Genomic DNA, 20,767 nt, shown 5'->3' on the forward strand with positions numbered 1-20,767 from the left:
GGAGATCATTTCATTGTGCTTCCAGTCGTTTCTAATCCTTGAGCGCACATAAGGCCTTGTTTTCATTGTGTCGCACACCCTTCAGTTTTAACATGCTGAAGGAATAGGGTAGCTAGCGACAGGATCCAAATATCGTGCTTTGCCACCAAGGTGTGGACAATGCGCTGCATGCCCCGACGGAATCCAAGTCTAGAGTCCATCAATCAGTCACCGATGGCCTTATCCCCGCGGGATTAACCTGGTTCCTGCGGCTCTTCTTTAATCTCGCCGCTTGGGTCGTCAGGCTCCATGATAGAGGCAAGGCCAGCCTGGATGCCATTGCAAGGTCCGTCCTCTCGGCCCATCTCTGGCAGTCTCCCATCCCTCAATGATGGATGAGTCTATCTGCAATTGTTCAAATGACAACCTGATCGCGTGCATCACACGCGATCCATCTTCGATATAGCTGTGGCCGTACAATTCGAAATCTTCTCCCTCGCTCCCCCCCCCCCCCCCCCCCCCCCTCCCGGATGGCTGAACATTGAAGCCCAATGATGAGGATCTCCATCGCTTGTTCGTTCTATTTCGCCATTGCCGGATACCGAGTATGAGGTCCGTTTGGCTGGCTTGTGTTTGTCATAAGTGGACCTGAGTTTGCCAATGTTTGGGGAACAAACAACGCCTTGTGTGGCTAGGGAGAAGTGGTATTCGGAATGTCGCAATGCTGTCGTAGGACCTGGGGGGAGCTGCGGTCAAGAAATGGCAATGGCGAAGTGCTGTTGGCGGGTAGCACATATCTAGATGATGCAGGTCAACGTACGATCTGACAGAGTTAACCCTTGCCGCATGGCTATGTGGATATTCGGACATTCATGGACATGGCTGCGTTGCTCCTGTAGCAGGACAAGCCTCCCTTATCTTGCATATACATACACGGACCATCCATGCGTCACCTAGCAAATGATACCTTGCTTATGGATGGCGTCTGTTGTATCCGTTGACTACCGTCATCTACCTAAATATGTAGGAAGCTGCCACAAATTACAATTACAGGGATAGTATTAGGTATGCTATCACTCGAGACTTCGGCGCCTGAGGATGACTCGAATCGGCTTTTGCGGCCGCTTGACTCCAGTTCCAGGAATCATGCCGGGCAGCTTCCATGGGCCTTCGGCATTCTCCATATCCCACAAGGTGATGAAGCAAGCAACAATGCCCATGACTTCTTTCTCAGCAAACGTACGGCCTTTGCATACCGCAGACCCGGAGCCCCATGGTTTGAGTCGTCCGTATCGGGCGACCCTATGGCCCGTTTCTTTGTCTGTCTCTATGAACCTGTCTGGGATGAACTTTTCGGGCTCTGGGAAGATCGAAGGGTCGGATTGTAGGAGGGCGTGGGGTGCTGAGAGCCAGGTTCCCGGCTCAAAGTGATGCTCAAGGTTGCCATCAGATACCGTCATGGGCTTTGACACGTAACGAAGCGAAGTCGGGTCCTCGACAAGCCGAAAAGTCTCGAAGAGGCAAGACTTTAGGAGCGGACACTCATGACTCAGACGTGAGAAGTCAAAGGCAGCAATTTGCGGAGATGACTCTTCCGTGGACAGCGTCATACAGGGTCTGACCTCCTTTCGCAGCTTATCAACTAGTCCAGAGGTCGAGTACACGTAGAGCAAAAGCCAGAACACCATCGGCTGCATGTTGGCATTCAGCCCCCAGAAGGTGCCCAGCTCAAGCTCTGCTCGCGCACGAATAGGAACGCCATGCTCCTCGAGAAAACCGTTTCTTTCCATTGCAGCGGTGCTGACATCACGCATATCCGCATCGAAGTCCACTTTTTGGCCATGCTTGTACTGGTTCAAGCGGATGTAGAACCCTTCAAGTGCATCATGAAGACGAGTGCGGGCCGCGAGTGCTTCTCGAAAGGATTTGATCGGGACCCAGGTGGGCACGCCGATGACGAGCAGCGAGAACGCGTTGTTGTCGAATTTCCAGAAGTCTTCGAGTAGATGCGGATTGCGATCCAGGAAGTCCTGTCCATAGAGCCGTGGAATGGAGACGCAGGCGCCAAAGTCTCTCATGAGCGACTCGAGGTCAGCTTCGACAGCTCCTGATTGTCCCTCAGAATCAGTCGACAGCACTTTGATAGCTGCTGATCGCTCCCATTGGTGTTGCTTCTGCGAATCAGGTGAGAAGCTCAGCAGCCGAGCTACCTTTCCGGGTATGTCGGCGGCCTGGATTGACGCAGTTGCAGAAGCATCGTTAACAAAGTATCGCTCAATTATCTGCGTGAGCTTTCTGTTGATGACCAGGAACTCTTCGGAGATCTCCTTGGTCAGCCGCGCGCCAAAGACGCGAATGCCCAAGCGAAGCCCCAGAACATCTGCGCTCAGGATGTGCGGCGACTTGGTAAACACGCGGTCGATGTTGTCGAGGTTGTGCAGGATTTGATGGCGGGAAGTGAGCCCAAACCGAGACCCTTTCCGGGGCCATATGAGCGAGCTATGCAAGTGTCAGTGAATTTCAGCATCCTTCAAAGTGCTAACCGCCAGAGACAAGTTACGAACAACAGCCTTGAAGCAGTACCGCCGGCTTGAATCAGTGCGCTGCTTATGCCGACCTCGAGCGGAACCCACGGAGGAAAGTCAACCTCCACTTCTCGCTTGCTTTTCTGCAGGCGTGAATATGCAAAGACGAACGCGACAGTAAGAGCAACGAGCGTGAGGAGATACGCCGGAACTGAAGTTGCCGAGTTGTGGCCTCCAACTGACGCGAAGCCATCACTGACTGGGTCGGATGCCATGTCCTCAACGGGCCAAAAGAGCCAAAGGGGGGTTGAAGTGAAGGTGAACAAGGTCAGAAGCTCTGCCGCTTCACCGATACTTGTAATCAAAGACTGCTCGACCGCGATTGGGAGACTTTTACGGGTATGTCTCAGCACTAGCTCTGAGTGGCTTGGCCCGTTAGCCAGCTACATGTACCTTACCTTACCTTTTGACGATACGAGCTCAACATGAGTTTACCTAATATTTCTCGTCCAGGGCCTTTTGCAGCCGTTTCTGTATCCCAATTCCCTAGAACCCATATTCAGCCATACTTGGCTTTCAGAAGAGACAGCAAGAGAGTGAGTATTAGCAGGATAATAGGCGACTCCAACGCCACCCATTCGCGCTTTTGTTCAAGGGGCGGGCTGGATCAGAGGCATTGCACAATGCACAATGCACAATGCCCAATATTCCTTTTCGTAGGAACATCCTCTATCAAGACTGCCATGGCGGCGATGCGTTGAGGCCATACACGAACCTGCCAAGCTTTGGAGTTCGCCTCAGCCAAGGACTACCGAGTTAGTTCATCATTCCTGCGAAACAGTCCTTCAGTGTGATGCTCAAAAGGCCTAACAGCGAAATTAACTGTTTACTATCTTGTTATATACATTCGACTTTTTTTTTTTGCCATGCTATTTCCAGCCGCAAGCGTTATCAACTCTTTCTGCCTAAGTGCTCTTCGTCGTGTCCCAGATGACAGCGCCAGAGCCGTCCTTGATCTGGATCCAAGGCGCCGTGTTGATGACAACCATGGTCTTGCCTCGGCCTCCAGTGTTGGTACTCCACTGGACAGCGCCATTGAAGTAGGTGCCTAGGTTTCCAGAGGAATCGAATCTCAGCTGGCAGCCGCCATTGCATCCCTGGCTCAAGGTGTGGCCCGATGCCCAAACAGGAGATCCGTTCTGCAGGACGACGACATTGTTGTCGCCCTGGTACTGGGCAATGACTCCGTGCAGATCAGCAAATGGACCAGTGTCGGGGCCAATTGTCAGTGAGCCGGCATTGAACGAGACCGAGTTCGGCAGAGGCGGGCTCGAGCACAGGAAGTTGGTCACATTGCCGGGGGCAGCGACGAAGCCGGACTGGAGATTCTGCGGTCCAGTGACGCCAGGCGGGTAGTAGATTAGGTTTGCGTTCTGGTTGAAGACGCTCTGGACTGCGGAACTGCAGTGAGACGCATCGGCAAAGCTAGACTTGGGATTGGTGACGCCAGAGACGGTGTTGCCGGTAATCTAATGAGAACATGTTAATAACGCTTGTTGTTTGAGGATGGTAGCGCCTCAGACGAGACATACTGTGATGCCATTGGTCCATCCGTTGATGGCAATGGGAAAGCTGACATGCCCAGTAATGGTGTTGCCAGTGATGGTGGCGGGGCCCTTCAGGGGAGAAGGGTCGTTGAAAGACCAGGCATTGGCGCCAATCCCGATGCCCAGGTTGAAGAGCTTCTGGCCCTGGATATTGTTGTTCGTGACACTGACACCAGCGTAGCTGCCGCCATACTCGGGGTCGACCATATTAATGGCGCCGAAGCCCACGTAGTCAGGCGAGGAGATGATGGTGTTGCCCGTGACGGTGCTTCCAGGAGAGCCGAAGATGACGATACCCCCATCCGTAGGGCCGTTAATCTATCGACGACATGTAAGCTCACGAAAACTCTTCATGGCAATGCTTGGCGTCACTTACGGTGTTGCCTTGTACCAGCGAGTTAGTGCAGTCAAGAGACACACCATCCGCCCACTGGGCATTTCCATTGGCGTCAGTGCCAGACTGGCCGCAAGGGCCAATGTCATTGTTGATGATGGTCACGTTCTTGCACGGGTTATTATCGTCTCCGGAGCCAATCGCATGGAGACAGCTCCAACCACGAGGGTTCTTTGAAGCGACGTTAGAGACGGTCTGGCCAGTGGTGAAGCCCCCAATCTCAATGTTGGCAGCGCCCCCAGGGAAGAGACCAGCCCCCGGCCTGTTGCCGTCAAGCTGGATGTTCTTGATGCGGATGTTGTTGAAGTTTTTGCCGTAGATCAAAGTGCTGGCAGAGCTGCCCGGGGCAACTTGAATAGTACCCCTCGTGCTGCCTGTGGGATAGCCCTCGGTGGAGATCTCCTGGTTGTCAGCTGTGAAGCTGATCTGGCTCGAGATCTGGATCACGGCGTTGGCGCAGAGCTGGACAACAGCGCCGTTTCCTCCGGACTGGAGAGCATTGTTGATCGTGTTCTGATCGCCCGAGGAGATGCAGGCGGCCGAGGCTAGAGCTGGCAGGGCAGCCGCTGTAAGCAGGCTGTTCTTGAGAATACCCTTCATGATGGGGGTTTTGGTAGGACGGTCCTCGAGATAGTCCCAAAGATCTGCGGTTCAAGTGGCAGAGAGTTGGAGCGCCTGTTCGAGTAACGAAGATCTCGTGGAATAGGCCGTATCCCGGCGCCCCTATTACTTGGTTTTATGTTCCCAATCGGACCCTTCTACCCGACTTGCCGAAAAGCTCCCATGGACTCCATTCTGTCGGCTTTCCCAGCGGACTCCTTGCCCGAAGAGCGGAAAACACGACGGATACACGGTTCAGCACCTCGTACTTCGTAGGTATGTAAGCCAGGTCGACTTGCATAGACCAAACCCACAATCACCCGATGCTAGAATGCTGATTGCTTAGGCCTGGTGCTGGTGTAAGCCACCGTAGTAGGGCAGATCCCAGCCGCGTCTGACAGCCAGGCACCGGCTATGCCAGATCAAGAAGCTCACTGCCAGCCCCTTTACTGTACTTTCCGGCTCCCCAATTGACAGCTCGAAAGAGCTCGCGCGAATGGTGACCTATCCAGGCAGTTGAGAAAGGTGGTTCTGTCATGCAATACCTATTGTCAGTCACCTTTCTTGACAACCGCATCGGCAGCAACTCCGCTCGGCAGTACTCTCGGTCGATTTCCTGTTGTTCTTATGGCGAGGAAATGCATGGTTCATGCCTCCATTTCCTTACATACGTCCCGTATCAAGGCTCTATGACGACGTTGTGTCGCGTCAGCCAAGAGCACAACATCAAGCGTACCTAGAGAATAGTGACTAGTACTAGGGGAGAAAAGCAACATATACCCTAGGTCTGCCGGACGCGATGTGCCGGATTGACTACCTATGCATAGAGGCAAGCTTGAGTACCTGGGGGCCGGCAGTTTCAATTGCCACGCCTACGTAGTAGTACTTGCAAAATATCACGTTGCTGTACCTCTGCGTTTTAGGCTGAATAGCCCACGAGATCGGTCCAAACAAGAAGCTCAACCGGTCTTCCGCAGTGGCTGCAACCTTGACGCTCCTCCCTTCGAACATCACGACGTAGTCATGCGGAGAGTTGCCAGATCCAGCTCAATGTTGCGGGGAACGCATCGTCAGTGGCCATCGCTCAAGGAGCCGCCGGCAATCCATCCTTTGAGGAGACGGGAAAATCTGGGGAAGGCGATGGCTTTATGACTTGTAGCCTCTCTCCCCCTCGCCCACGTTCTCCAGCGCAGCATTGCAGCGGCAGATGCGGTGCGTACGCACGTCCGCTCAAAGTGAGGATCGGCAGGTCGAGAATATAGTCGTTCGGGAGCCGGAATGGGGGATATCCGTCGGGTTATTGTGCTTTCTTAAGCAAGAAACTAGTCATCAGATCATGAAGCCATTGTGTAATGCACACTATTGTTGAAAAGCCGCGGGCAAAGGTGAGCGGAGCGGACGCACAAGGAAATGAGACCGCGTGTATATATAGCAAGGGTAGAGCTTTGTGAGAATTGAGATTTGCGGGATAAGATCTCATCAACAACTCGGGCGAGCCGGCCGATGCTCTGATACTTGCAGAGTGCCGTTCGCATCATCCTCAAGCCGACTATGGCGGGCCTACGTTTGCTACCATGGATGTTCTCCATGGCTCTTTTCCACCTGGCCCAGGCTCGAACGTGTTTGCCTCCGTATCAGGCCCAGACAACTTATCAGGGATGCTATCACGACCCAAACTCACCCCGCGATCTCGCGGGGCCGATGTTGACGGTTGGTAACCTCAACTCTCCCCAGTACTGTGCCAACATCTGTGGCGCGGCGGGATACCAGTACAGCGGAGTCGAGTTTACGATGTAAGAGATCCTCAAGCACTGTGAAGCCGTCCACATTTGCCTAACATCAATCTCGCAAGCCAATGCTTCTGTGGGCATCGCATCGAGAGCACTTCCGTCAAGGCTGATGAGAGTCAATGTTCCTCTCCATGCCCTGCAGATAGCAGCAAGGTCTGTGGCGGCGGCAATATGTAAGTCAAGCTCGGCCAGTGGACGGAGTTTACGAGGAGGAAAGATTGACCAAGCCTCCAGGATCAACATCTACTCCATCTCCAACCCGTCACCTAACCCGCCCTTGACCCCCTCGTTCCCGGACTGCACGCGAGATCCCTTGTGCAGCAACGATGTCTGTGACACCACCAAGAGCATCGCCGAACGCGCTGCCGCCATCGTGAAGCCCATGACGCTCAATGAGAAAGTGGCAAACGTAGGAAGTTCGGCATCTGGCAGCGCAAGACTTGGCTTGCCGGCCTACCAATGGCAAAACGAGGCTTTGCACGGTGTTGCCGGTAGCACTGGTGTGCAGTTCCAGTCGCCACTGGGAGCCAACTTCAGCGCGGCAACCAGCTTCCCCATGCCGATTCTCCTATCAGCTGCTTTCGATGATGCACTCGTCAAGAGCGTGGCCACTGCCATCAGCACAGAGGCTCGTGCCTTTGCCAACTACGGCTTCGCGGGACTGGACTTCTGGACACCAAACATCAATCCGTTCCGAGACCCGCGATGGGGCCGAGGGATGGAGACTCCTGGAGAAGATGCCTTCCGTATCCAGGGCTACGTGCTGGCTCTGGTCGACGGTCTTCAGGGTGGAATTGATCCCGACTTCTACCGTACCCTCTCAACTTGCAAGCACTTTGCTGCCTACGACATCGAGAATGGCCGCACTGCGAACAACCTTTCGCCCACCCAGCAGGATATGGCAGACTACTATCTTCCCATGTTCGAAACTTGCGTCCGCGACGCCAAAGTCGCATCCATCATGTGCGCGTATAACGCGGTCGATGGCGTCCCAGCTTGTGCAGACAGCTATCTTTTGCAGGATGTGCTGCGCGACACCTACGGCTTCACTGAGGACTTTAACTACGTCGTCTCCGACTGCGATGCTGTCGAGAACGTCTTTGACCCTCACCACTACGCCGCCAACTTGACTCAAGCTGCTGCCATGTCTATCAACGCCGGCACTGACCTCGACTGCGGGAGCTCATACAACGTCTTGAACGCGTCCGTCCAGGCTGGCTTGACGACGGAAGCCACTCTTGATAAGTCACTTATTCGCCTGTATTCTGCACTCGTCAAGGTCGGATACTTTGATCAGCCAGCCGAGTATAACTCTCTCGGCTGGGGCAACGTCAACACGACCCAGAGCCAAGCTCTTGCTCACGATGCCGCCACTGAGGGAATGACTCTCTTAAAGAACGATGGCACTCTTCCTCTTTCTCGAACACTCTCCAACGTCGCGGTTATTGGGCCTTGGGCCAACGTCACCACTCAGATGCAGGGCAACTATGCCGGCACTGCACCGCTCTTGGTGAACCCCCTGTCCGTGTTCCAACAGAAATGGCGTAATGTCAAGTACGCTCAGGGCACTGCCATCAACTCCCAAGATACCAGTGGCTTCAATGCTGCCCTGTCTGCGGCCAGCTCTTCTGATGTCATTGTTTACCTCGGAGGCATCGACATCTCTGTCGAGAACGAAGGCTTTGACCGGAGTTCTATTACCTGGCCCGGGAACCAGCTGAACCTCATCTCTCAGCTAGCCAATCTTGGCAAGCCACTCGTGATTGTGCAGTTTGGCGGCGGTCAAATTGACGACAGCGCATTGCTGAGCAACTCCAAGGTCAACTCAATCCTGTGGGCTGGTTATCCCGGCCAGGACGGTGGCAACGCTATCTTTGATGTCCTCACCGGCGCAAACCCGCCCGCTGGCAGACTACCCGTGACTCAATACCCTGCAAACTACGTCAACAACAACAACATCCAAGACATGAACCTGCGGCCAAGCAACGGCATCCCAGGACGAACGTACGCGTGGTACACCGGCACACCTGTTCTTCCATTTGGCTACGGACTGCATTACACAAACTTCTCCCTGTCGTTCCAGTCCACCAAGACTGCTGGCAGCGACATCGCCACTCTCGTCAACAACGCCGGATCTAACAAAGACCTAGCAACTTTCGCAACGATTGTCGTCAACGTCAAGAACACTGGCGGTAAGGCCAACCTGGCCTCCGACTACGTTGGCCTGCTGTTCCTCAAGTCAACAAACGCCGGCCCTGCGCCTCATCCTAACAAGCAACTGGCTGCGTATGGACGTGTCAGGAACGTTGGCGTTGGAGCGACTCAGCAATTGACATTGACGGTGAACCTTGGATCGCTGGCTCGTGCAGACACCAATGGCGACCGATGGATCTATCCCGGTGCTTATACTCTCATCCTAGATGTCAATGGGCCGCTGACATTCAACTTCACTTTGACTGGCACAGCAACGAAGATTAGCACCTTGCCTAGCCGGTCGTGAGGGGGTGCTCTAAGAGTTGTGTAAATAGTATTAGCTGCTACTGACGTGGTATAAATTAACAGAATCTGGGGACATTTTCATTATAAATTTTTCGACGTCGTGCCCATATAGAACTTTCCTAGTAGCATGCAAATCGTGAAAGCATTATGGATAAAGCTCCGAGCGATCATTGCATTTGCACAGAGGTATGGGGAAACCAGGAGGGAATATCCAAGTCAACGTCTAAATAAACGCTTGCAGTCATCTATATCCATCGTTGTCACTTCCCGCCTCCTCTGACAGGAAATACTCCCGAATCATAAGCATCTATCTGATATCTGAAGCTGAAAATCAGATGAGCCCAGCCTCGCCCGGCTGGAGAACACCGTTGGTCTGAGCAGCTGCGTGAGCGCGAGCGACCATGCCATAGACAGGGAAGTACTTGTCAAGGTAAGGCAGCACCTCCGAGGCACCGGGCACGTTTCGCCAGTCCCTCATGAGATCGCAGACGATGGAGAAGAGGCTCACAACCTGAACACCAGCGTGTCTCATTCGGTCGTTGGAAATTTCGCGGACAAAGGTGGACGAACTGCCGGATGCCTCGGCATTGGCCCAGACGGAGTAGCCGGCTGCTCGGAGGGACAAGGCAAGGTGAGTGGTACACACATCTGTGACGATTCCGGCCATGATGACTTGGCTTCTGTTGGTGGCCTTGACAGCTTTCTGAAAATCCTCATTGTCCCAGGCATCAACTTCACCCTGGCGCTTGATGAAGGTGGCATTGGGGTACATAGAAGTGATCTCCTTGGGCAGGGGGCCATTGGGTCCTAGTCATCCAATCAGTCTCTGAGTGCCGCTTTAGATCCTAGTGACATTTACATACCCTGCTCGGCAGAGGTAGTCAGGATAACGGGGAGATTAAAGAGCTTTCCGATGGCGGCATGCGCAATGATGCTCTCTTTATAGGTGACCGGGTCGAAGTCGCGGACGGCATTGTACAGGCCGTCTTGCAGATCAACAACAAGGAGAACCTGTGCCATGTTAGCAGGAGTAAATTCGATGGAATGACATATGACCTACAGCCTTGTCCTTGTCAAGTCTTTCATAAGGATACTCTAAGCAAGAACGCATATCAGCATCGTGACAAACTTCTGGTAGTTCATTCAAATCTTACTGGTTCCAGTTGTTGCGATGACGGTGGCAGAGAGCGATGCCAGCGCGAAGGCGACGGTTGAGAAAAATTTCATTGTTGCTATTGCTGATGAGGACTTTTCTAACGGCTTGGAAGTCTTGAAGTCTGTGGCGTGAGATGCTGGGCTGAAGCTTGAAGAAGGAAAAGAACCAGATCTGAAGGGACTCAACTCGGATTATATATTTTATATCTTGTCTGTGATATTGATACTTGGTGAAGTAGAGCCTCAATAGTATTTGCTTGAGAAGTCCCTGGCCTCGGCGATTGTTGATTCTTACGAAGGAATTTGTCAATACGAAATGCCCTCCATCCCCCGCGAGCAATGTCACCTTGCATACGCCACCATCTTTCGTCTCTGCAGTCAGCAATTCCCTCAAAAGTCTGGACTATTCACGCACAAGCTGTTGAAGCTGTTACACGACAACTGTGTTCCAGGATAGACCGATGCCTCACTCGCCCGGCTTGCCATGAGCGTCCACCACCAACATTAGCTGATAGGCTGGTAATGATGACTGGTACCTGACCCATGTTTGTAATGCCAGCGTCAGCTCCGCCGCTGTGCCTTGATTGGCTCTGGATGAGATGCAGCGCAGTCTGGATAGATAAAGTTGCCAAAGTTCCACCAATGGCACGGTTGCATCTGCACTTATGCCATGTTGACATGCGGCTGACATTGATGAAGCCAAGCCGCGATGGATGCAAGAGGCAGATCCGACGACCAAATGTTCGCTTCTGTTACCAAGAATGAGAACAGGATATGTCATTGTCTATATTGACACTATCCACACTTTGACTACCGTATTTCATGTACGAGTACAAGCTGAGCAGGAAGCCCTGCCTTCAGAGTCACGCAGTGGAATATCTCGGCTAGGCAAAATTTCCCCTAATAGCCCTTAGATTACTAGATGGTGTTGTCTGCTTAGATGCATTCCCAACGCTGTGAGGAAGACGCCAATTATGAAGTATAAAAAGAAGCCATGAAGCAGTTGGAACAGTCATTTCTAGCAATTCTACGTTCTGTTGACTCCTCTTTCACTTCCCGTATCTCCAATCGCTTGAAGTACTGCGGGCCGTTTCGCTGGTATAGCGCGTAACCGGGAGTTGTTTCGTTGACCCATGACTGGTAAAAGTTCCTCTTATAAATCATCAACCGGATCTGATAATGGCTAATCCCCCTGTCCAGTACAAATCACGAGCGTTGCAGGCCCAGGGCCAGTATGCACACAATCTTGGCCCAGCAGCTGGTCGTTTCGGTGAGCAGTTTGTCGTTAGTCTAGGCATAACATCTGCCGACAATCCGTAGTAGAAGCTCACGAACTGCCGTTGTGGCTTTTAGTACTGGTCCTTTGGGAAAGTGACAATGTGCAGGACAGTGGAAGCCCCTTGTCGGCGAGCATGTCGTCCATCGTCATGACCTGAACAGGGAAGAAGACAAGGTCGAAGCAATTATTCTGTCATCATAGTCAATCCAATCCCAAAAATGCTCAGGAACTACCACTGATTCAAAAAATCGTCAACGGTTGAGCCATGTATCTGTTTCACAGAGAACTTACTATGCATGGCGTGATGGCTATAACTTGAATTATTGGTAACACAACGCCGCCTAGCTTCTCCTTTGTGCTGTACATCATCCATTAGTCACTTGCCAGCATCATAAGTATTGGCCAATCGTTTTCCAACAGGCTGGAGATTCTGCAACAGCCGTGGTACGATCGACTATTATGGGTGGAGAGGTGCATATGTATGTGGAATCTAAGGTCGATGCTCCTGAAAACTGGTTAGGATGTCATCAAACTGAGCGCTGTCAGCAGCGTAGAGATCGACTAGTATCTGGATTGAGACAGGCTAAGTGATGTCACTTTCTTCTTGGCGACTGATTGTGCGCAATATAATGGCGACGAACGATGGGCCGACTAAGACTGGAGGCCATTTGCTGATGTTCTTATAAGGAGAAGCATTTCTCTGGGAAGAAGTACTGGTGATATGTCGGCTCTACCCTACAACAATCAAACCTCCTAGTACCTAATAATACATAGAGTCTTGACGCATCAATCCTTCTCACTCGCTCACGAAGTATGTGGTCGTAAATCCATCACCCCGTCCAGCCCTCAGCGTCCTCTGTGCCATTAATAAGGTCAACGTTGCGACTTCCTACGGTAACAGGGCTTCCGATTGACTTTTTCATTCAGGCATGGGCCAGCCCGGCTGGATTACTACTTCGTGCGAATGCGAGAATGCAGCCTCGGTTAGCACTCTACCGCTCGAGCGGATGCCGCCTTAGGTAGGCATCCCCAAGCCCTGTCCGCGACAGAAAAGAACTTGTGCGAGGTACGATCAACGAACTCGTCACCAACGGTGCGTTGGCTATCACGTCTAGTCTATGTTTCTAAAAGAAAGCATCAACCAACAATGATGCGTCCATCTCTCCACATGCATCCAGACTCACGGACTTGTTTCTCAATAAAGGGTCGTGCACGACTACTTGCGTCTTCCCCTGAGTTAGCTCCCGAACATCCCTGACGCAATATTAGAAGTAGTAACCAGATCTCGTATGTACGCCCGGCAATGCAACTGCACTCCTGCGAGTTCAACCAACAGCATAATGGAAAATTGCTGATCGCCTTCGGCAATCGAAATTCTATGCGTATGGGTGAAAACAGCACGTTGCGCAGTTTCTTTCACCATGGAGTATCGAAATAACGATATGACCTATTCTAGCACCTAGTTCGCTTCAACTTTGTCCTCAGACAAAGCTCTCCGAGCACGATAACAGCATGCAAAAAAAAGGCAGCAGACGTAAAGCCAGAGTCTCCCGGAGACTAGGCATGCGGGACAGCATCGGCCGAACTCCGATCGAACTCAACTCACATCTGCGTCACGACGAACGCTTCCCACCTGGATACCACCTTGGCTGGACTAATTATGCTGGCCCCCGACTGTGCAACCGATAAGTGGCGGTGAAAACCCAGCAAAGTAAATGAGAGGAGTCGACCGCCGCCGCCGGGTTGCCGTAGCTGGTTGGAGGTGCTACTTACCTAGTGTCATGAGCATGGTGACAAGGTAGTAGTAGCAAGACTCTGAGCCCAGATGCTCAGCCCTACGGCTCTAAGCGGACAAACGAGTCGCTGTCTACCTAGGTACCTTGCGATTGACGGCCTTGACCGGGCTTCCCAGACCTGCAGAGGTATCAGCCAACGCACACACGGACTTCAATCTCAAAGCCTCTTTGGCCAGATCAGAAGGCTAGATGAGATGAGGGCCTTTTCCGAGGCAATGCTGGAAAATGCTAGTGACGATCAGGATCAGGGGGTGTTGGCCCGATGGTTGGGGGACATCGGCAGAAAAAAAAAACAACCCCTCCTCCCCGGCACTTGACGAAACGTCAACGACTCCTCGGCCACGTCCATTTGGCTTCGGCTGTGCATGTGTTTTGCAAAGATTCTGATGGATCGACTGGCGTAATGCCAGGTCTGACCAATCCTTATGTAAATGGACAGTCGCATCTGTAACACTCTTCTCCTCGTCTAATGCTTTAGGCCCACACTTGGCGAGCAGTGGACGGTTCCACGCGCCCAAAGGTACGAAGGATACGATGGTCCGGTCTCCATCTTGTGCGCATGCCCCATTGGTACCTTTTAGCCAGTGAGGCAGAGCCGGTTGCATTTGCGGCTATTGCGGATCGATTTGCAGATTGCGGGATTGGTAGCTTCGGGCTTTGCGTCTACTTGGGCGATGGGCAGAAGGAGAAGCTTTGCAGATGCAGCAGTAGAAAACAGGAGCAAGTCTGCTTGGAGGGTCGTCGGCGTGGAGATATCTCCGTGTATGTATGACGATGCCAAGGTCTTCTAGCTGCGGCCATGAGGGGGATTCTCGCGAGGGCGGCTCAGGGGCGAACGACGCTGGGGTCGAGTATATAAGTACACAGGATTGAAGCCCCAAGGAGAGAATGAAAAAGATTGTCCAGGAATTGTTTCCATTCGGCCTCAACAATTGGAATCTGAACAATTTGGCTCATTAACAACCGGAAAGTCCTGGCCGAACATATTCTCGTGCTCTGAAAGGGACACAGCCAAATTCCAGCCTCGATGCGTCACTCTCCTCTCCTCTTTGGAGCTTTGGGGCTCTCAGATGTCTTCGTCAGCGCAGCTTCAACACTTCTCTCTGGCGGTACCATCATTGCCTGGGACGACGACTCGAATTATCTCGAGGTCGTCCGAGATGGTTCCCTCTTGATCACCGATGATCGGATCGTTTCTGTCAACAAGGACCCCCGGCCTTCCCAGCTGCCCAACGGAACCACAGTCGTTGACGTCTCTGGCCAGATCGTGACCCCTGGATTTGTCGACACGCATCGCCATGGGTGGCAGACGGTCTACAAGACCATTGCTTCAAATGTGTCGCTGGCTGAGTACTTCAACCGCTATGGCGAGTTTTTCGCGGCCGACAAGTTCACGGCCGAGGACGTCTACATCAGCCAGCTTGCCGGCCTCTACGAAGCCATGAATACCGGAGTGACGACACTTCTCGACCATGCTTCGCATACCTGGTCTAATGACACCTCTTACGCAGGCCTCAACGCCTCGGTCGACAGTGGAGCCAGAGTCTTTTGGTCGTTTGCCTTCCACAACATCACATCTCTGAACTACACTATTTCCGAGCAGATACCTCTGTTTCGAGAAATGGCCGAGAACAAAAAGGAGCTTCTGCGAGAGTCCCCCACCGAGCTGGGTATAGCCTATGACTCCTGGGGGCCAAACACGTCCGTCGGCGACGCTCAGGAGATTGCCGCTCTCGTCAAGGAGTACAACGTTTCCGTCATGACTACGCACTCTCTAGCTGGGCCTTGGGGCATCAGCAACCTTCCCACCAATGTCCAGCAATTCGGTATTCTCAATGGAACGACCCCCATCGTCTTCTCTCACGCCAGCTTCATCACCGCCGATGACGTCTCGCTCCTCCGCTCCACCAACCAGTACGTCTCCATCACCGCCGAATCAGAGATGCAGTACGGACACGGTCACCCTCACTCCTACGACTACCAAGACCAAACTGCTCTCGGCATCGACACTCACTTCACTTACTCCGCCGATATCCTCACCCAAGCGCGCTTGTGGCTGCAGTCCACCAGGCTGCACTACTACGAGCAGGTCTTGGACAACTGGAAGGTCCCGACCTACTCTCCCATGACTGTCAACCAGGCTTTCATTCTGGCTACTCGATCCGGAGGCCTAGCTCTGCGCCGCAACGATCTTGGTGTCATCAAGGCCGGCGCCAAAGCCGATGTGGTCGTCTGGGATGCCGAGAACTCCCCCTCCATGCTGGGATGGCAGGATCCTGTTGCTGCCGTCATCATGCACGCCAGTGTCGGTGATGTTCTGCACGTTCTGGTTAACGGGAAGTTTGTCAAGAAGGATGGCAAGCTTGTGAGCGATGAGTACCCTACCATCCGCAAGAACTTCTTGAAGGCGGCCAAGAGGATCCAGGACATCTGGAAATCACTCCCCTATCCGTCTTACGACGTTCCTTACCCCAGCAGTGGCTATAGCTACGGAACACCTGAGACTGTTGATGTACAGAGAGGAAACGACACTGGATATGGTACACTGTTCTTGATCTAATTCTCAGACAATGGCTGTACCAAAGGAGAACGAGGATGGTGAGTATGGGAATCATTACGTCGTGCGATGACACATTTCTGTCACCGCCGACCAAAGGGTTATATAATTGCAATGTTTAATGAATAATATATATTCTTTTGGGACCTGAAAGGCGCTACCGCTTTCATTGCATCTTCAATCGCCCAGTCCGAAGACTCAATTTGCTTCCCGCAAATGCCGGAGCCACGCCATCGATCAAAGATATGATGCCTCCACAAGAAATCCAACCGTGAATTTGGCATGGCGAAGGATAGCTGGCCACTGTATCTTCTCAAGAGACTGGATGCATGTCAGCTAGAGCGAATCTCGATCAGACAACGCAACTTACGTCTGCAGCGCTATGGATGTTGGGATTGGACCTCTCAAATGTGTCCTCGTTGACAAAAGCAGATGCTGATAATGGCGTGTCAGTGAGACTTGAACATCAAAGAGCCCGACCACAATATACTTACGGAATCCATTTGATCGAGCACTTGCGTGGTCGGAGCACCCGTAGCCGCATCGTGTGGTAAGAGGCGCGGCTCCCGTGTACTGAGTAGCAATGACTCTGACATACTGTGTCAGAGCTGCATCGACGTAGTCAGTATACACGGCCAGCTGGTTGCTCGGCGAGAAGCCAGTCATGTCTTGATTGAGCATGGCAAGGACAGTCTTCTGAGTGGACTTGTAGTTGGCAAAGATGGCCTGGGAACCGAGAAGGCCTCCCTCCTCGCCGGCGTACCAATGGAACTCAATCGTGTTCTTGGGGGTGAAATCCGATTGGGTAATCACACGGAGGGCTTCTAGGATGGTGACAGATCCAGAGCCATTGTCATCCGCGCCTGGACTGCGGGCTGTCGTTGAGCCGGCGGTGGAGTCAAGATGAGCACCGACAATGACTTGGGATACATCAGCAATTGGCTCTGTTTTATACGGTGATGGCAAGCGTACTGAGACTGGACGTCCGTCCAGGCAGGCGAGCAATAATTGAAGGTTGGTTCCACGTATGGGCGAACCTCTGCACAGTAATCTCGGGCCTTGCGGCAGCGATGCTGGAGACTTGGTCGAACAGCCAAGCCGATGCCTGCGTGCCAGTAGTCGAGCGATAATGGCGCGTAGTGAACCTGGTCCACGTAAGGGACTTGCACCACCAAGTTATTTCTAAAAGGATGACATGATCTATGACTTACCCAGTGAATGTTGTCAACCAAGATTGCGGGCCAGCTGTAGATACATTTGCAATGAGTGCATTCGCTTCGTCCACATGCGAGACACTGCTTGGGTATACGACAGCACGAGCGGCGAGAGATGTATCATAAGTTGGCTTTGACAAAATGGACAACACTTCCTCATCTTTTATATCGGTGATGTCAATGAACCCAATGTTCTTGGAGGTGAATCTGTCGAATTTCTCTTGCTCAGTCACCCATTGTCCGGCGTCATCCTCAGATGTCTTGACGAGGCGAAGCTCCGATTTGCTTCCGGTAAGAGGCACAGAAAGAGCAAGCGGGAAAACCGCTGCGAGCAGAGCGATGGCGGTTTTGGTTACCATCTTGAACGTTTGGTGCTGTTGCTATTCTCGATGAAGTTGGGAAGCTTAGAGGTATGCGTGTCTGGCTTGGGAAATCAGGAGGGCATGAGTGTTTTATGATGGGATGACAGTCGTTGACGAGCAATATCTGATTGTACACCATATACCCACTGAATGATTCAATGCTCCTTTGTATCATCCCTAAGGCTACCTAGTAATACCGCATTCGCATCGAGGCATGACGATCCACGAACCCAGTCGAGCTTCCCGATCCGGTAACAGATGTCCGCAACAACAAACGACCCCAAGATTATTCCTAGATAAGCTAGGGGGCAGCCGGACCAGATTTACAGGCCTTGTTGGGCGGAGAATAAAGATATAAGCATATAAGCTTAAATTATTGGCTATCTATACTTGCGGTCAGCCGTCTGGGACCACCTCCTGTGGTTTCAACCTCCTAGTGCTTCTTCTTGGCATTGACTCTTGCCGGCGGGGTTGAGCTTAAAGTGGTAGAAGAACAGTATCGAGTGTAGTATTTGCGAAAGTTCCATGCCAAACGAGCAGGTGCAGCGGACTTGTCTCGCTTCTGTAGTCGCATCAATTGCCGTAGATGTGACGTTGGACCTATGAACTACTTGCTTCGGAGACAGTCATGATTACAGTCAGGGAACTAAAGTCGCAAACTCTTGCGTTCATGCTTGATGCATTATCAAGGGGCCGATGCCGCCTGTGACACTAACTTCGCACAAGAATGGAGCTCAAGAAGGGAAAGATGTTTTTAGTTACTCGACTGATTGAGAGGATCGGTTTATGAGACTTTGTAGGGCCATGGTAGAAGAAGACAAGGCAGCATCTTGAAAAGAAGTTATTGAGCATGTTCAAAAGGTAGCAGTAGTTGATGCACGTTTAGATCATACATTGATGCAGCAGGTAAAGTGGAAAAAGTAAGCATCCCGATATATCTCTGCCATATTACAAGTCCTAACTCTGGACTGACTTCCTGCTTGTGGCAGACAGTCCTTTTTATCGTCATCGCTCTGTCGCGGCTGTGTTGTTCCCGGATGATGGATGATGGGTCCTTGCCGTAACAGTACATAGACTGAAATTTTCAAGCCTCGGCCATCACAAGAAGCCGTAATAATATAGTGGTTAGTATATCAGTTTGTGGATATTTGAAGCACTGAAGACCGAGGTTCGATTCCTCGTTACGGCATGTTTTTTCCCCTTCTTTTTTTCTTAACAATCTCCAATTTCTTTGGCCTCCTCGCTACTAAAGCCTGACGATGCATTTTTCTCCTCCGTCATGGGACGATCCAGACACTTCCTTTAGTATTCTTTTTTTTTTTTCGTGGTGGGTATTTCTGACAAGGGTTCATTGGGTGTAAAGGCATCACTGCAGGTCGGGAATAGTCGCAGGAGATGATGCAGGTCCCTGCACAATGCGACCCAGAGTAAGGCAAACAACTAGACTACATCATTTCTGATCAATGGAAGAGTCAGTATCCAATGTTTGTCCAAGATGTGGAATGGTGATAGTACTGTAATTTGGTGCATACCTTATCAAGCTGATGGGGGCAAGTTTGGCCGCGCCTACTGTACTCGTATTGACTGCTGTTCTGGTGCGGAAACGCTGCTCCAATTCGATCGGCTTTTCTTTGCGCCACCACCAAGGCGTGGGAACCTGCAATGCGGAGGAGCAGTTGGATCTGATTGGCTATAGTAGCTCTGCCGAGGAGCAGTTCGGATCCGCATCGAGTCGGGACAACTTGAATTCGCCATCCCAATTGCCGCAGAAGCTTTTAACAGCTCAGATTTCCGTATATCCAGACCTCTCCGCCCCTTCACATTGTTCGTCTACGAGCCCAACAGCTATATCCATCGTCAGTATCGCGAATATTCGCTGCTAAAAGTACGAGCAAACAGTGGAAGCACCTTCGTGAGTACGGAGTACAGCTGGTCAGAGCTAATTCCTTCGGCAGGATCCCCGAACGAGCTTATCCCTGATCCAACATGGCTTCCGTCCTCCAGGTCCTCTACACCCAGCCCAAAGAGGGCGAGTTCTTCGACATGGACTACTACGTCAACAAGCACATGCCCATTGCGAACGAGCACTGGACGCCCCTCGGCCTCAAGAGCTGGCAGGTCATCAAATACGGCCCCGACGCGCCCTATTACGGAGGAGTCCTGTTGCACTGGGAGAAGGCCGAGGACGCGTCCAAGGCTTTGACGGCGGCCGAGTCGCAGCCCGTGTTCAACGATGTTCCCAACTTCACCAACATGAAGCCCATCCTGCTTCCCGCAAACGTCGAGGGCAGCTGGGAGCGCAAGTAAGAGGGGGAGGGGTTGCGGAAATATGGCGGGGTTGGACGATTTCCTGTGGCCTCATGACGCCACCATATGCGAGCGATTTAGCCAGAAATAAATACTTTGAATCTTGGACTTGACAGAATGCATTTGAAGTTGTATGATAGTTCAAGCAACGTTGCTACTAAAGTACAACTGAGTCAATATGGAAAGCCGTTTCTCCGGGAATAGCGAGTGTCATGTTGCAAGTACTTGGTACTATCTCAGGAGACCGCGGGATGGTAACAATAATGACTGCTTGAAATGAGAGAACCCCTTTAGTTGTGAAAGCGATTCGAGCTACCATCCATAAAGCAAGATCTGTTCACCGAACCCATCTGCCCTTATTATTTATACGCAAAACCATTATCAAAATCCTTGGGAAATACACTGCTTTGGGGCAGACAAGATGAAATCCCGACACATAACCTAGAATCGAGTCTACTCCCCAATTCTGATCGAATGCATTACGTACCTAGGTAGTTTATGTATGTGGCAGGTCGTTGCTGCCACAGAGTTGTCAATGTATTACAGACAAGATTTTGAAGCCCCAACAACAGTTGGTAGGTAGGCAGTTTCATTCTGTTGCCTCGGCGATATGCGAGAGATTTAACGCCGAAGCAGCTTCTCAGACTGCAGTATGCCGCCTGTTCGAGACGCCACAGGCTCGATTAGTAAACACCCAGACGAG

At 51.9% G+C, this 20,767-nt stretch overlaps 7 protein-coding genes across 7 annotated transcripts; 3 read left to right on the forward strand and 4 right to left on the reverse strand.

The window, feature by feature from the left end:
- Positions 1–1,052: 1,052 nt before the first annotated feature.
- TRIREDRAFT_120889 (uncharacterized protein) lies at positions 1,053–2,779 on the reverse strand (the record flags this gene model as incomplete). The annotated part of the gene is made up of 2 exons (XM_006963742.1): positions 1,053–2,478; positions 2,613–2,779. The coding sequence occupies 2 exons, from the start codon at positions 2,777–2,779 to the stop codon at positions 1,053–1,055; spliced, it is 1,593 nt and encodes a 530-aa protein (XP_006963804.1).
- A 690-nt stretch (positions 2,780–3,469) lies between these two features.
- Positions 3,470–5,105, reverse strand: TRIREDRAFT_105275 (uncharacterized protein; the record flags this gene model as incomplete). Its single annotated transcript, XM_006963743.1, has 3 exons — positions 3,470–4,033; positions 4,097–4,429; positions 4,488–5,105. 3 exons carry the CDS (start codon positions 5,103–5,105, stop codon positions 3,470–3,472), a joined length of 1,515 nt encoding a protein of 504 aa, XP_006963805.1.
- Positions 5,106–7,004: 1,899 nt separating this feature from the next.
- On the forward strand, positions 7,005–9,395 carry TRIREDRAFT_58450 (glycoside hydrolase family 3; the record flags this gene model as incomplete). Its single annotated transcript, XM_006963559.1, has 1 exon — positions 7,005–9,395. The coding sequence occupies one exon, from the start codon at positions 7,005–7,007 to the stop codon at positions 9,393–9,395; it is 2,391 nt and encodes a 796-aa protein (XP_006963621.1).
- Positions 9,396–9,725: 330 nt separating this feature from the next.
- On the reverse strand, positions 9,726–10,505 carry TRIREDRAFT_58431 (uncharacterized protein; the record flags this gene model as incomplete). Its single annotated transcript, XM_006963744.1, has 3 exons — positions 9,726–10,201; positions 10,258–10,405; positions 10,455–10,505. 3 exons carry the CDS (start codon positions 10,503–10,505, stop codon positions 9,726–9,728), a joined length of 675 nt encoding a protein of 224 aa, XP_006963806.1.
- Positions 10,506–14,651: 4,146 nt separating this feature from the next.
- TRIREDRAFT_59119 (uncharacterized protein) lies at positions 14,652–16,184 on the forward strand (the record flags this gene model as incomplete). The annotated part of the gene is made up of 1 exon (XM_006963560.1): positions 14,652–16,184. The coding sequence occupies one exon, from the start codon at positions 14,652–14,654 to the stop codon at positions 16,182–16,184; it is 1,533 nt and encodes a 510-aa protein (XP_006963622.1).
- Positions 16,185–16,418: 234 nt separating this feature from the next.
- TRIREDRAFT_105279 (uncharacterized protein) lies at positions 16,419–17,754 on the reverse strand (the record flags this gene model as incomplete). The annotated part of the gene is made up of 5 exons (XM_006963745.1): positions 16,419–16,502; positions 16,552–16,616; positions 16,676–17,101; positions 17,154–17,326; positions 17,393–17,754. The coding sequence occupies 5 exons, from the start codon at positions 17,752–17,754 to the stop codon at positions 16,419–16,421; spliced, it is 1,110 nt and encodes a 369-aa protein (XP_006963807.1).
- Positions 17,755–19,755: 2,001 nt separating this feature from the next.
- Positions 19,756–20,007, forward strand: TRIREDRAFT_43286 (uncharacterized protein; the record flags this gene model as incomplete). The annotated part of the gene is made up of 1 exon (XM_006963511.1): positions 19,756–20,007. A coding segment is annotated over one exon (252 nt), but the record flags the coding sequence as incomplete, so codon positions are not given.
- Between the last annotated feature and the right edge of the window lie 760 nt (positions 20,008–20,767).

This window comes from Trichoderma reesei (assembly GCF_000167675.1).
Source record: "Trichoderma reesei QM6a unplaced genomic scaffold TRIREscaffold_5, whole genome shotgun sequence".
In the NCBI taxonomy this organism is placed as follows: domain Eukaryota; kingdom Fungi; phylum Ascomycota; class Sordariomycetes; order Hypocreales; family Hypocreaceae; genus Trichoderma; species Trichoderma reesei.